Source organism: Dendropsophus ebraccatus, chromosome 5 (genome assembly GCF_027789765.1).
Source record: "Dendropsophus ebraccatus isolate aDenEbr1 chromosome 5, aDenEbr1.pat, whole genome shotgun sequence".
NCBI classification, from domain to species: Eukaryota; Metazoa; Chordata; class Amphibia; order Anura; family Hylidae; genus Dendropsophus; species Dendropsophus ebraccatus.
In genome coordinates, this window is record NC_091458.1 from 91,309,701 (window position 1) to 91,322,382 (window position 12,682).

A 12,682-nucleotide genomic window follows, 5' to 3' on the forward strand; every position below is an offset into this window, starting at 1 on the left:
TGCTCAGAAGGGCAAGCCAACACTGACTTCTTATTTTACATCTCTTCTGTTGCTATTAGAATTTCACCACCATGGAGCTTGATTGCTTTTGCCATCTCCTGGATATTAAAAGCTACTTATTTTTTATAGATGCAATGGACTGTGACTTAGAATTGACAGACTAATGTATTAAAGAATGCCTGAATGTGATGTTAATACAGTAATACTGATATACAGAAATATCCCACTGATAGGTGAAAAAAACATGTTTATTTGAAAAGAATCCATTGTAAGGATATAACGCGTTTCAGTTGACAGACTCTTATTCAGCCAGAAGAACAATGCATCTAGAGCTATAATATATAGTCTTTTCAATTGAAGAATCAGACTAGATCTATAATCTTAGTATTTATCATATAAATGCAACCCATGAGGACAAAAAATAACCAATATGCCTAATGGTTCAAGCTTGATCAATATCAGCCACTTTGGGTGGCCAAATGAAAAGAGAATTGGCTTCCTTCTTGCTTCACTGCATTTTGTAATGACTGCTCACACATTCATTTATCATAACATAGACCTATAACACGTTCTACTTTGCAGGTTTTCACACTGTATTAGATCTAATTATTATTATCTTAACCCTTCTATGCAGGTGAGTTGACCTACAAAAAAATATATAGCATCTTCTGGTGAAGTCATTTAAAATTTTTGAAATGACAAGACTCTGTTACACACCTAACACTGCATGTTGACATGATTATGACCCTTACTAATAAAGAAAAGTGTCTATACTTTCAGATCATTTAACCCAATAACATTGCTCCAAACATTAGCCTGATTTTGGGATCCCTCGATCCATAACAATTGTCCATAACAATAAATAGTTAATAGTTGGTTTGCTAGAGTCCGTGAACTATAATTTTAGATGTAGATTTGTGCGGACATGGCCTCTTAGATGGGTTATTTTAACCTTTGTTGACCTGTATTCAATGTCACATAAAATACAGTATATAATTCTTGGACTTATTGATTCTCTGTCACTAAAATACCACAAAGGACATTGAAAATGTTATCTTGTAAGGGCTTGGTTTCTTCATAGTAAAGAAAATAATAATGACAAGTGGTAGGAAATCAAATAGTGCCAAAACATTGACTAGCAGAAGAACTTTGGCTAGCAGCAAAATTCTGAATGAATATTAGAATTCATGTTAGAACACCTGCTATAATGGCAAGATGGTAAAAACTTTTAGAATATCGACTAAAGGTGGGACATTGATTAGAGATAGACTAGTGAGGACTACTAGAACATTAACTAAAAATAACCTGGTGAGATCTTTTAGAACAATGAGGAAAATTTATCAAGGGCTTATTGCCTATTTTTAGGTGAATGATTGGATTTTTCACCCATTTTTGGTCTAAATTCTATTTATGAACCAGTATTTGGGTGAATAGTTTTTAGATGCATCTTTTTTGAGTGCCTGTTTTGAGTGTTTACCCAAAAGTTCGGGATTAGCGCCCAATTTATAATTTGCGACTTTTTTTCAAAGTTGCAAAAACAGGTGCAAGCCTACGTCTGGTCAGTACCAGATGAATATGCTTGCGCAATTTTGTAATTATTGCGCATAACATATTGGACCAAAATATACACCAATCCTCATTAGAAAAGTCCCACAAATTAGTCTTCTTAGTAAATGTCCCCCATTGACTTTAGCGAGAACAGTAGGTGGTACTAGAATATTAGAATTACTGAAGACTGCTGAGATCTACTATAATATTAAAGGGGTTGGAAAACACAACTTGACTCAAGTTCAGGTGTGGTTTGCAATTAAGCTCCATTTACTTCAATTGAATCAAGTTGCAACCCCCCACCCAAACTGGAGGCAAGAGTCATGCTGTATCTGGAAGAAAGTGGCCATGTTTTTTCTAATGGTGGATAACCACTTTAACTAAACGTAGACTGGTGAGCATGGACTTAAGCTAGAGCAGTACGTTGTACTGGAACTTTATTAGGACTAAAGAGGACTAAATATTAGCAAACTTGACGAAAGTTCAGATTTGCAAAAAACGAAACCATGGGCATTTGAATCCTGCTTCCTGGAGAAGGTGGATGAAGCCTGAGGACTGCCTTGAAAAAGTGGATAGAATCATAGGCTATCATCAGGCTGAATCCACTATATTGAAGCAGCGGGATTCAAATACTGATAGTTTGGGTTTGTGCAAACTCAAACTTTCGGCAAGTTCGCTCATCTTTTGTAAGGACTACTAGAACATTAACTAAAGGTAGACTGGTGATTATTGACTTGAGCTAGAGAAGTAGGTGGTACTAAAACACTTATTTAAACTAGACTGGTGAGTGCTATCAGCACACTGACTAGAACTAGATGGTTCTACTAGAGCAAGATACTAGAACTAGAACATTGACTATAGCTAAACCAATAAGTTATATTAGACTAGTGAGTATGGCTAGACCAGTAGGTAGGTAGTAGTAGAATACTGATTAGAAATAGACTTGTAGGTGCTACTAGAACATTAACTAGAGCTAGAATGGGGAGTTCTACAAACACATTGCCTAGAACTAGAGTGGTGATAGCTAATATCACATTGACTACATCTACGTCAATAAGTTGTACTACAATGGTTTTGGGGGCACTTTTTGAGCATTGGCTAGAACTTTGCTAGTAAGTACTACATTAATCAATGTTAAAATATTACGTAGTGCTAGAACATGTGAACACGTTTGTGTTGGGTCTTGGAAAGAGGAAATCCTCTATGGTAGGGATCCTTAGTGAAGAGCTGGATGCATTGTTTGAGTAGAAGGTTTAATATATGACAAGTGATAAAATCACTTGGTATGTATCTGAGCACAATTTCAGTTCTATTACATTGCTGTCATTGATTGATTAAAGCTGTTTCATGTTTATGGCCTAAATAATATGCACCAATTTTAGAAGATAATGACTGGTAGCTGGATAATTAACTTCAGTAAGCTCTAAAGGACTACAACTAATAAATACATACAGATGTGATAACTACTGAAGAGTCTGTCATATTGCTTTCAAGTGTCCAGACTAATTTATATGATAAATAAGAAAATGTATGCCAAGATGAGGAAAATTAATTCTGTATTAGAGAACCATTATACTTCTGATTATTTATAAATGAATGTGGACATATCACCAATATAATAAAGTGGACATATCACCAATACTATAACTGGTCTGCCACAATGTTTCCACACCAGAAAGAGAGAAGGGAAACAACCCACACTTTTTAAAGTGAATCGGTCAGTAGATTTATGCTGCATGAACTATGCATGAAATCGTGGCCTCATATGTTACAAACAACTGTGTTTTAGGGTATGTTTACACAGACAAAAGGTGCTACTTTAGATGCAGGAATGTGATGATGTTCCATGTGGCCAGTGTGTCTCACTGCTCAAAACCCTGCTGCCATTGACTTTAATGGGAGCTGGGAAACATGCTGAGAAGAATAAAATGAGCGAGTACTAAAATGCTTGAATGCTCATTACTCAAGTCAAGTATTTTCAAGTGCTCTGATTCAAGTGATAAACCCCATTAAAGTCAATGGGTGATCATTTTTACTTAAGCACCGTGCGGTACTCTGAGTATCAAGTACTTTCGACTTCCCCGATACTAGAGCAAATAGTGAGCTCAAATAAGTATGTTCGCGCATCTGTCATTTCTTCTCAGCACAGTTTAGCACCAAGGCTCCAATTGAAGTCAATGGGAGCATCGTATTGTCATTTAGTTTCTCCCTTTTCATTCCATTATGTGGTTCCTAAAATAACAACTTTCCATATAAATGGCTGCCATACAGTTTGTCTTTTATATGTACACACAATTCTCATCTTGCTAAAGTAAAAAGAATTAACTATTATTATGTGTTTTCAATGCATAGTGTAACACCTTTACACATTACTGCAGCCTAATTCATGTATACAATGAAAATGAGAGTAATTTGGGTACTGAATGCTTACATTGGCCGGGTCATACAAATGTAATGCAGTAGATGACAGAATTCTTTGCGATTGGTGGCCAAGTCTCATAATTGTAACCCAAATGCTATAATTAAATGGAACATATGGTTTATGTGTTTTATCTTTGTTTTCCTAGGAACTTTTTACTCTGGAATGCAAATTTAAAGAATCTGTTTTTGAGAACTATTATGTCATCTACTCATCTATGATATACAGACAGCAAGAATCTGGTAGGGCCTGGTTCTTAGGGCTTAACAAAGAAGGCCAAGTTATGAAAGGTAACAGAGTCAAGAAAACAAAACCAGCAGCTCATTTTCTACCCAAGCCATTGGAAGGTAAGTGCACTACATACATTAATGTGCTGCCTAATGTGGCTTGTATAGGTAATGGATTGAATGTGGATGTTTCATTTCCTTTGATCTTTGTTTCTTTAAGCTCAAGAACTCCATTAGTTATAATTACGGGTACATCACATGCAGCCATTTATTCACCCATGTGACAATCTTTCCTATTTCGCAAATCTAGCCATATAAATGGGAAGAAGATGCATGTTTAGTAATAGGATAATGGACAGACCATTTAGACAGATATGTCTTACTTCTTACCACATTTGTTCATGTTCTTGGAAATATATAGCTTAAACAACAAAAGTATCCAGGCATATACTTCAGTGATACATATGAATGTCAAAAGGAGTTGCCTTGTGAAGAAAACAGACTGGTACACGATTCTGGCACACAGGAAGTCCTGAGCTGAGGACCCCTCACTATGATGTTTCCAAGGCTATGTTCCCACAACATACTAAAGATTGCAAAGAATTATGTTGATAAAAATTATTTCTGTCTGTTGTTTAACAACAATGGCCGTTTTTTGCTATCTTTAGTACGTTGTGGGAACATAGCTTAAGCCATAATAAGGCATATGGATGTGAGCTGTTGTGATCAGACTCTTTTTTTTTTTTTTTATAATGTTAATGACAAAAGTGCAAGCAAAATCAACTTGCATATAGTATGAAAGCACATTATATAATTATATAAAATCAGTACTAAATATCCTATTATTTTTTAACAAAACAATTCATTCAAAAATGACCTGATATGTAATTAATTAAAGGGAAGATTTTTTTTTTTTTTTTAGAAAAAAAACCCTTCTTTTCTCAATTTGCAAATAAAAAAAAGTCATAAATGTCCAATCTATTACAATGCAGGATGGTGTAAAAAAATAACCCTCATAATAATAGTATTACAGGAATATTAAGAACATTTTTATAAATAGGTGTAAATCCAGTTAGGCTCCTAATTGAAAGGGGTACTCCAGGAAAAAAATATTTTTTAAATCAATTTGCATCAAGTTTATTAATTACTTTTATTTTAAAATGTCAATTTATCAGCTGATGTATGTTTTGCAGAAAGTGGTGTAATAGAACTAGTCTGCTGCCACCTCTCTGACAGAAACTGCGTAAAGCAATAGCAAATCACCATAGAAAACCTCTACTGCTCTTGACAGTTCCTGTTGCAGACAGAGGTGGAAGCAGAGAGCACTGTGTCAGACTAGAAAGAAAACATCACTTCATGTAGGGTATACAGCAGCTGATAAGTACTGAAAGGGTTAAGTTTTTTAAACAGAAGTACCCCTTTAAGTACAACAATCTCTTTACTGGTGCCTTCACATGTACCATATCGCAGTGGATTTCATGGTGCGAGTTCCACAGCGAAATCTGCTGCGATACGCTGTACTGTTAGTCATGGTTTACTCAGCAGCTGGCATGCAAACAAGTGAATACATCACCTGTCGGCGCTCCGGCTTGCTTCTCCGGGTCACTGCCGTCCCACTCAGCCAATCAGTGGCTGCGGCAGGACAGCGCACTGATTGGCTGAGCAGAACGTCAGACCCAGGAGCCGGAGAAGCAAGCTGGAGAGTAGACAGGTGATGTATTCGCTTGTTTGCTTGCCAGCAGCTGAGATAAGTAGGCTGTGGCTCAATTCTCGCATATGCCGTAACAGTAAACAGTATCGCAACAGACTTTGCTGTGGAACTTGCAGCGTGAATATGATACGTGTGAAGGCACCCTAATATAGAATTCTGTAGATAATAATAATAATCTTGTGAATATCATCATTTTGTATTAAAAACATGTTTCTACATCAGGACTCATTTTGGCTCCATTGCCTCCATGCTTTTGTTGTGCTATTTTTATTTCTGTAGTTGAATTTTGTAAATTTGTTTTTGCTTTTGGGAAACGATCGGCTTAGCAGAACAATAAAGATGATACGAACAAGGAATGGGATCTAACTATAAACTTGCAGCAAGCATTTACTGATAGGACTGTTGAGTATAAATGGACTGGTCTGTGTTCTCAGACTGTGCAATAATACAGTGGCTCCCACTTCTATCACTATTCTGTATAATTTAGAAGTATGGCAATGCTCCTGACGATGCTACTGTATGTTAGCTGGTGAAATATGCTGTTGGCGTGGGGAATGGCTATTATTTGAAACAGCATATTTTAGTGTTTGGTGAGTATTGGTGAGGACTGCCGCTCCCTTGGGATATAATGAGGATTGTATTTCTCGGCCTACAATTGGCAATAGGCTATGTTCACACAGAGTATTTCCATCAGTCTTTTAGTGAGTATTTTTTCAACCAAAATTAGGAGTGGAACTGAAAGGGTATATTATTTTCAACCCATTCCTGATGACCAAAAGACTGAAGGAAATACTGTATGTGAACATACAATAAACGACTATGTTCTTAATTTATTTATTTTTTCGGTTTTACGTAAATTGCCTAAATTTACCTAATTGCTTTTAGGGGAGGAACTCATTTTTTAGGAGCTGTTACCCTGGGCCCTTGCCCTGGGGTTTAATGTGAATAGTTTACCCTCCTTCATTTTGGGGTTTTGGGTTGTTGGCACTTAAATGTGCACTGTCCTTTTAAAAAGAAAAAAAAATTGTGCATGTAGGATACCAGTGTTAATAACTGCCCTAAGGTGCCTAAGGATATTGTGTGCCTCTATACAGGGCAGATTAACCCCTAGCTTAATGCTCAGAGGTATATCAGATGCTTTTGTTGGTTTCACCTGTTTATATTCAAAATGTAAACTGTAAGCCTAATATCCTAGTATCTGAGCAGGAACTACTCCAAGAGGCAGGGGCGTTGCTAGGGTCCTAAAGCATCTGGGGCATGGGCCCCCTGAGTTAACTTCTGCACTGACATTACACACACACACACACACTTTGTGTGTGTGTGTGTGTGTGTGTGTATACATATCTTTTTTTAAAAACAGATGGTCATATAGGTTAGTTTTTGAAATAGTGACTTGTGACTCACAGTTGACGTCTTCTCTGATCAGAGTCGCTCATTTTTCTCTTTATTTTCCATTCCGCCCAAGCCATAACCCTTCTCTTCAGAATTTGCCAGGAAAAAAACATTTTAGGCTCCTTGCTTCAGCACACATAGTAATTAGGTCTCTTCTGTGGCCTATCTGTGCTTCCATATAGTATAGGCCTTCTCTCTACCCCCACATAGTAGTAGCCCCCCCCCCCTTCCCTCTGTGTCTGCATAAATTATAGGCCTCAACTGTGCCTCCATATAGTATAGGTCCCCATGCAGCAGTCCTCATGTAGTATATGGCCCCCTGTGCAACACACCCCATATAGTATATGCCCCCCTCTGCTGTGCAGCATCTCCATATGGAATATCCCCTCTGCTGTGCAGCATCACCATATAGAATAGCCTCTCCTGCTGTGCAGCATCCCCCTACAGAATAGCCTCTCCTGCTGTGCAGCATCCCCTATAGAATAGCCCCCCTGCTGTGCAGCATCCCCCTACAGAATAGCCCCCCTGCTGTGCAGCATCCCCTATAGAATAGACCCTCCCCTGCTGTGCAGCATCCCCCTACAGAATTGCCCCCTGCTGTGCAGCATCCCCCTACAGAATAGCCCCCCTGCTGTGCAGCATCTCCCTATAGAATAGCCCCCCCCTGCTGTGCAGCATCCCCCTATAGAATAGCCCCCCCCGCTGTGCAGCATTCCCCTATAGAATAGCCCTCCCTGCTGTGCAGCATCCCTCTATAGAATAGCCCCCCTGCTGTGCAGCATCCCTCTATAGAATAGCCTCCCTGCTGTGCAGCATCCCTCTATAGAATAGCCTCCCTGCTGTGCAGCATCCCCATATAGAATATCCCCTTTTTCCCATTTAGAATAGCCCCTGATCTGAACCCAAATATAGTAATGATGCTCCCTGCTGTGCTATCCCACATTGTAAAATGCCCCTACTGTGCCCCCATATAGTAATATTACCCCCTGTGCCCTCCATATAGTAATGATGTCCCCTGCTATGCCCCCTGCTGTGTCCTCAATATAGTAATAATCTCCCCCTGCTGTGTCCCCTATATAGTAATAATGCTCCTGCTGTGCACCCAAATATAATAATGTCCCCTGCTGTGCCCCATGTAGTAATAATGCCCCTTGCTGTGTCCCCATAGTAAAACTTCTCCCACTGCTTTGCCCCCTATATAGTAATAATGTGCCTGCTGTACCCACCATAGTAATATAGTAATACAGTTAATAGTAATACAATTCCCCCCTCTGCCTGCAGTAAACCTGCGCCACACACTACCCCACCTATACACACTATCTCACCTGAACCCCTACACACACTATCCCACCTGACCCCCCTATGCACACTATCCCACCTGACCCCCTACACACACTATCCCACCTGACCCCCCTACACACTATCCCACCTAACACCCCCTACACACACTATCCCTACCTGACTCCCTCCCCTACACACACTAACACCCCAATACTATATACAATATACTATATACAGACCATTTATACCCTCACACAGTGAGCATATTATAGCACAGATACTATACATCCAGTGACTCACAAGTGACCTCTTCTCTGATTGAAGTCTTTCTCTCTTCTTGTGTTCCCCACTTGGCCCAGACTGTCATGATGACGTCTTTTGGTCCCAAGCCATCTCCACAGAATCTGTCAGACACACATCTTAGGCTCTTTACTTTTATAATATCTCCTACCCACCTCTATATAAGTGATTAGTTACTCCCCCATATAGTAGCTAATGCCCCCACAGTACCCCATATAGTAGCCAATACCACAATAGTGCCCCATATAGTATCCAATCCACAAATAGTGCCCCATATAGTATCCAATACCCCCCAATAGTGTCCCATATGGTATCCAATACCCCCTTAGTGCTCCATATGGTAGCCAATACCCCCCATAGTGCCCCATATGGTATCCAATACCCCCAGTAGTGCCCCATACGGTATCTAAAACCCCCCAATAGTGCCCCATATAGTATCCAATCCGCCAATAGAGCCCCATATAGTATCCAATACCCCCCAATAGTGTCCCATACGGTATCCAATACCCCCCAATAGTGCCCCATACATAAGTCAATACCCCCATAGTGCCCTATACGGTAGCCAATACCCCCATAGGGCCCCATACGGTATCCAATATCCCCAATAGTGTCCCATACGGTATCCAATACCCCCCAATAGTGTCCCATACGGTATCAAATACCCCCCCAATAGTGCCCCATACGGTATCCAATACCCCCAGTAGTGCGCCATACGGTATCTAAAACCCCCCAATAGTGCCCCATATAGTATCCAATGCGCCAATAGAGCCCCATATAGTATCCAATACCCCCCAATAGTGTCCCATACGGTATCCAATACCCCCCAATAGTGCCCCATACGGTAGCCAATACCCCCCCAATAGTGCCCCATACGGTAGCCAATGCCCCCCCAATAGTGCCCCATACGGTAGCCAATACCCCCAATAGTGCCCCATATGGTAGCTAATACCCCCCAATAGTGCCCCATACAGTAGCCAATCCCCCAATAGTGCCCCATATAGGAGCCAATACCCCCAATAGTTCCCCATATAGTAGCCAATACCCCCATATAGCATCCAATCCAGCCCCCTCCCCTCTGTGCAGTGTCCTACTAGTGACACCAGCCCGGCCCCCGCACTTCCCCACCAGAAAAAAAAAAAAACATAAACTCACCTGGCAACCGTTCCCAGCAGCTCCTCTCCCAGCAGCACGGTCTCCTGTGATCTTCTGGCACAAGCAGCATAGTACAGAGACGCTGCTCATGTTGCATGCCCCTGCAGCCTCTGTAATTCATGGTAGAGGCTGCCTGACACATCCGGCACAGGCAGCGTCACTGTACCCTGCTGTCTGTGCCGAAAGATCACAGGAGACCGTGCGTTACCGGGAGAGGAAGAGCAGCCGTAGCGCTGCCCATTCCCAAAGTGTCTGGCAGCAGACGGCCTCCTTTTGACAGCACGACGGCTGTGGCTGTCAAAATACTCACCAGCTGGGTGCCCTAATTTGAGCAGGGAGAGAGGCGCCGCAGGAGCGTGGAGACGCTGCGGCCGTCCCTCCAATGGATGACGTCACTGAGCAGCATGCGGTGCGTCTGTGGGATCCGGCCTCAGGGAGAGAGGGGATACAGAGCTACCAAGAGTGCGGGGGCGCTGCCCCGGGAGCTTCCTATCCGGGGCACTGGCCCCTAATCTTAATGCCTAGCTACGCCACTGCCAAGGGGTGTAGTGACAGAAGCATGAACTAGGGACTGTTCCTTTAACAGCTGTATACTGCAATGATTACATGGTTGTCCACATATTTGAACGCTATTTTGTATGTTTGTATAATGATAGCAATAGATCTTGGGTATCACTCTGTTAAGAAAAGTAATTTAATTTTGTGAATTCAGGTGGGACAAAGCTCTTTGCTGTTACTAATGTATTACTATCTGTACTCTCAAATTTAATCTGAAAGTGGTGTTTTGATTATTAGATTTGGTATCTGGTAATAATATATTCCTTTGCCTGAAGGAAACCCTGTTTAGTTTTTGTTCTAATACAAATCAGAGCTTGTAAATTGCAAAATCTGTTTTTTAACAACTAAGAAATAGTAGTTATTTCTGATACAAATGTATGACATTTGAAAAACCTATCAATCGATCGATCAAATAGCAATGGCTTGGAAAAAAATCCACATTGTGTGGACTGAAACAGTGCAGTATTTCCTGATGTGTGAATAAAGCCACAAACTTGTACGGTTTATATATAGTTGCATCATTAAAACCTGGCGTGACTGCTGCAACCTGTACTACTCTTTTTCCGAGTGCTGCGGTAATTTTGGATTTTGATCTATTTATCTAGCTATTTTTATCCATCCACTTAACTTTGGTTTCTTTTTTTCAGTTGCCATGTACAGAGAACCATCCTTGCATGATGTTGGAGAGACAGTACCAAAGGCCCGTGTGACACCAAGTAAAAGCACAAGTGCATCTGCAATAATGAATGGGGGCAAACCAGTCACTAAGAGTAAGACATCATAGCCAGACCCCCCAAGGTTGTTGAGACTTACTAAGCCCTTGGCACACTTGAGAATTTATCCACACCAGACTGTCCACCCTCCAGTGTTTGTAGACAAAAAGAGACCTATGCACTGGCTCTTTGCTGTTCCAGAACCAACATGTCGAAGATGGATAAAACTCTGTGTGTATCTCCTCCCTCCACAAGAAGACACCTGGGGAACCAACTAAACTCAGACCATGGAATGCCCTACCAGATATGGAATGCCTTTTTAATATCTTATCTGTGACTGTGACACTTCATGTGAATGACATACTTCACAAGTACACTTGATACCTTGCCTGCTGCCAATCCCCTTACCCCCTTTTGAGTCCAATTACAGCGAAATCCATATGTTTAAGTTCTATTTTGTAGCACACAAATATTAAGTAATTTCTAGTTAGACGCTGTAAAACTGCGCTATAATGGATTTCTCTAACCTTTTTTTACAAGGCTGCTTGCAACAATGTCTGTGACCTTTTGCAGGGATTGCGTTCCTCTAGAACTTGAATGTTTCAGGTGGCTTAGTTCTGAAAGCAATCAGGGAATCAGGAAGCCTTCAAAAACCTATTCTAAACCATGTCTATAATGAGTAGGACATCTGTACTGGTCAAGGTGGCAACAGGTTTTGTGCTCTGCAGGTTGGCGATAAATACTAGAGGGGAAATATGTCAAACACACCCAGTGGGAAGTGGGTTGCGACTACTGTTTGACACTCCCTATACTTTCCTTTTTGTGTGTGTTTTATACATATCACAGGCTTGCTGGTAATGGTAACATTTGCCTTAGCCAGTAAGCATGACCCACTTGTTTTTTAAGATGGTGGGTCCATAGAACTCTGTAGGCCTTGTAGGCCTGAATTAAGGCTCATTTTTTCATCTATGATTCCTCATGATAAAATAGATATATATCTCAATATGATTAACAAATGTTCCGCTACCTACAGTAATTCTCTTTAAAAAAAAAAATATATATATATATATATATATATATATATATATATATAGTCCTTCCTGTTTTTAATGAGTTCAGATTAAATTGCACCTGTCGCCCACTCACAAAGGAAGCAGATATTTTATGGGCTAAGCCAGTACTCGAGAATTGAGCCTATTGATTCACTAGGTTCGTCGGCTGCAAGTTGCTAGCGACTCTAAAGGCTAATTGCTGGTTCAGCTCACCAAATGACTGTCTCCCGTTTAAGGTCATTTCCATCTCTGGCAGTTCCTGCAGTTTTATTTAGCTTAGCATGGGCACGTTGTTTGCTGTGTCCCTTTTTTGCAACAGCAATGCAAGT

The 12,682-nt window shown here is 40.6% G+C and overlaps 1 protein-coding gene across 4 annotated transcripts in view; it reads left to right on the forward strand.

Moving 5' to 3' along the window:
- Positions 1–12,266, forward strand: part of FGF14 (fibroblast growth factor 14) — a 428,168-nt gene extending 415,902 nt beyond the window's left edge. For all 4 annotated transcript variants that reach the window (XM_069972351.1, XM_069972353.1, XM_069972354.1 and 1 more), the window contains exons 4-5: positions 4,116–4,314; positions 11,236–12,266. In XM_069972351.1, the coding sequence (XP_069828452.1) occupies positions 4,116–4,314; positions 11,236–11,372 (336 nt within the window). In that variant the 3' untranslated portion in view covers positions 11,373–12,266. The remainder of the gene's footprint in view (positions 1–4,115; positions 4,315–11,235) is intronic.
- The last annotated feature ends 416 nt before the right edge of the window (positions 12,267–12,682 follow it).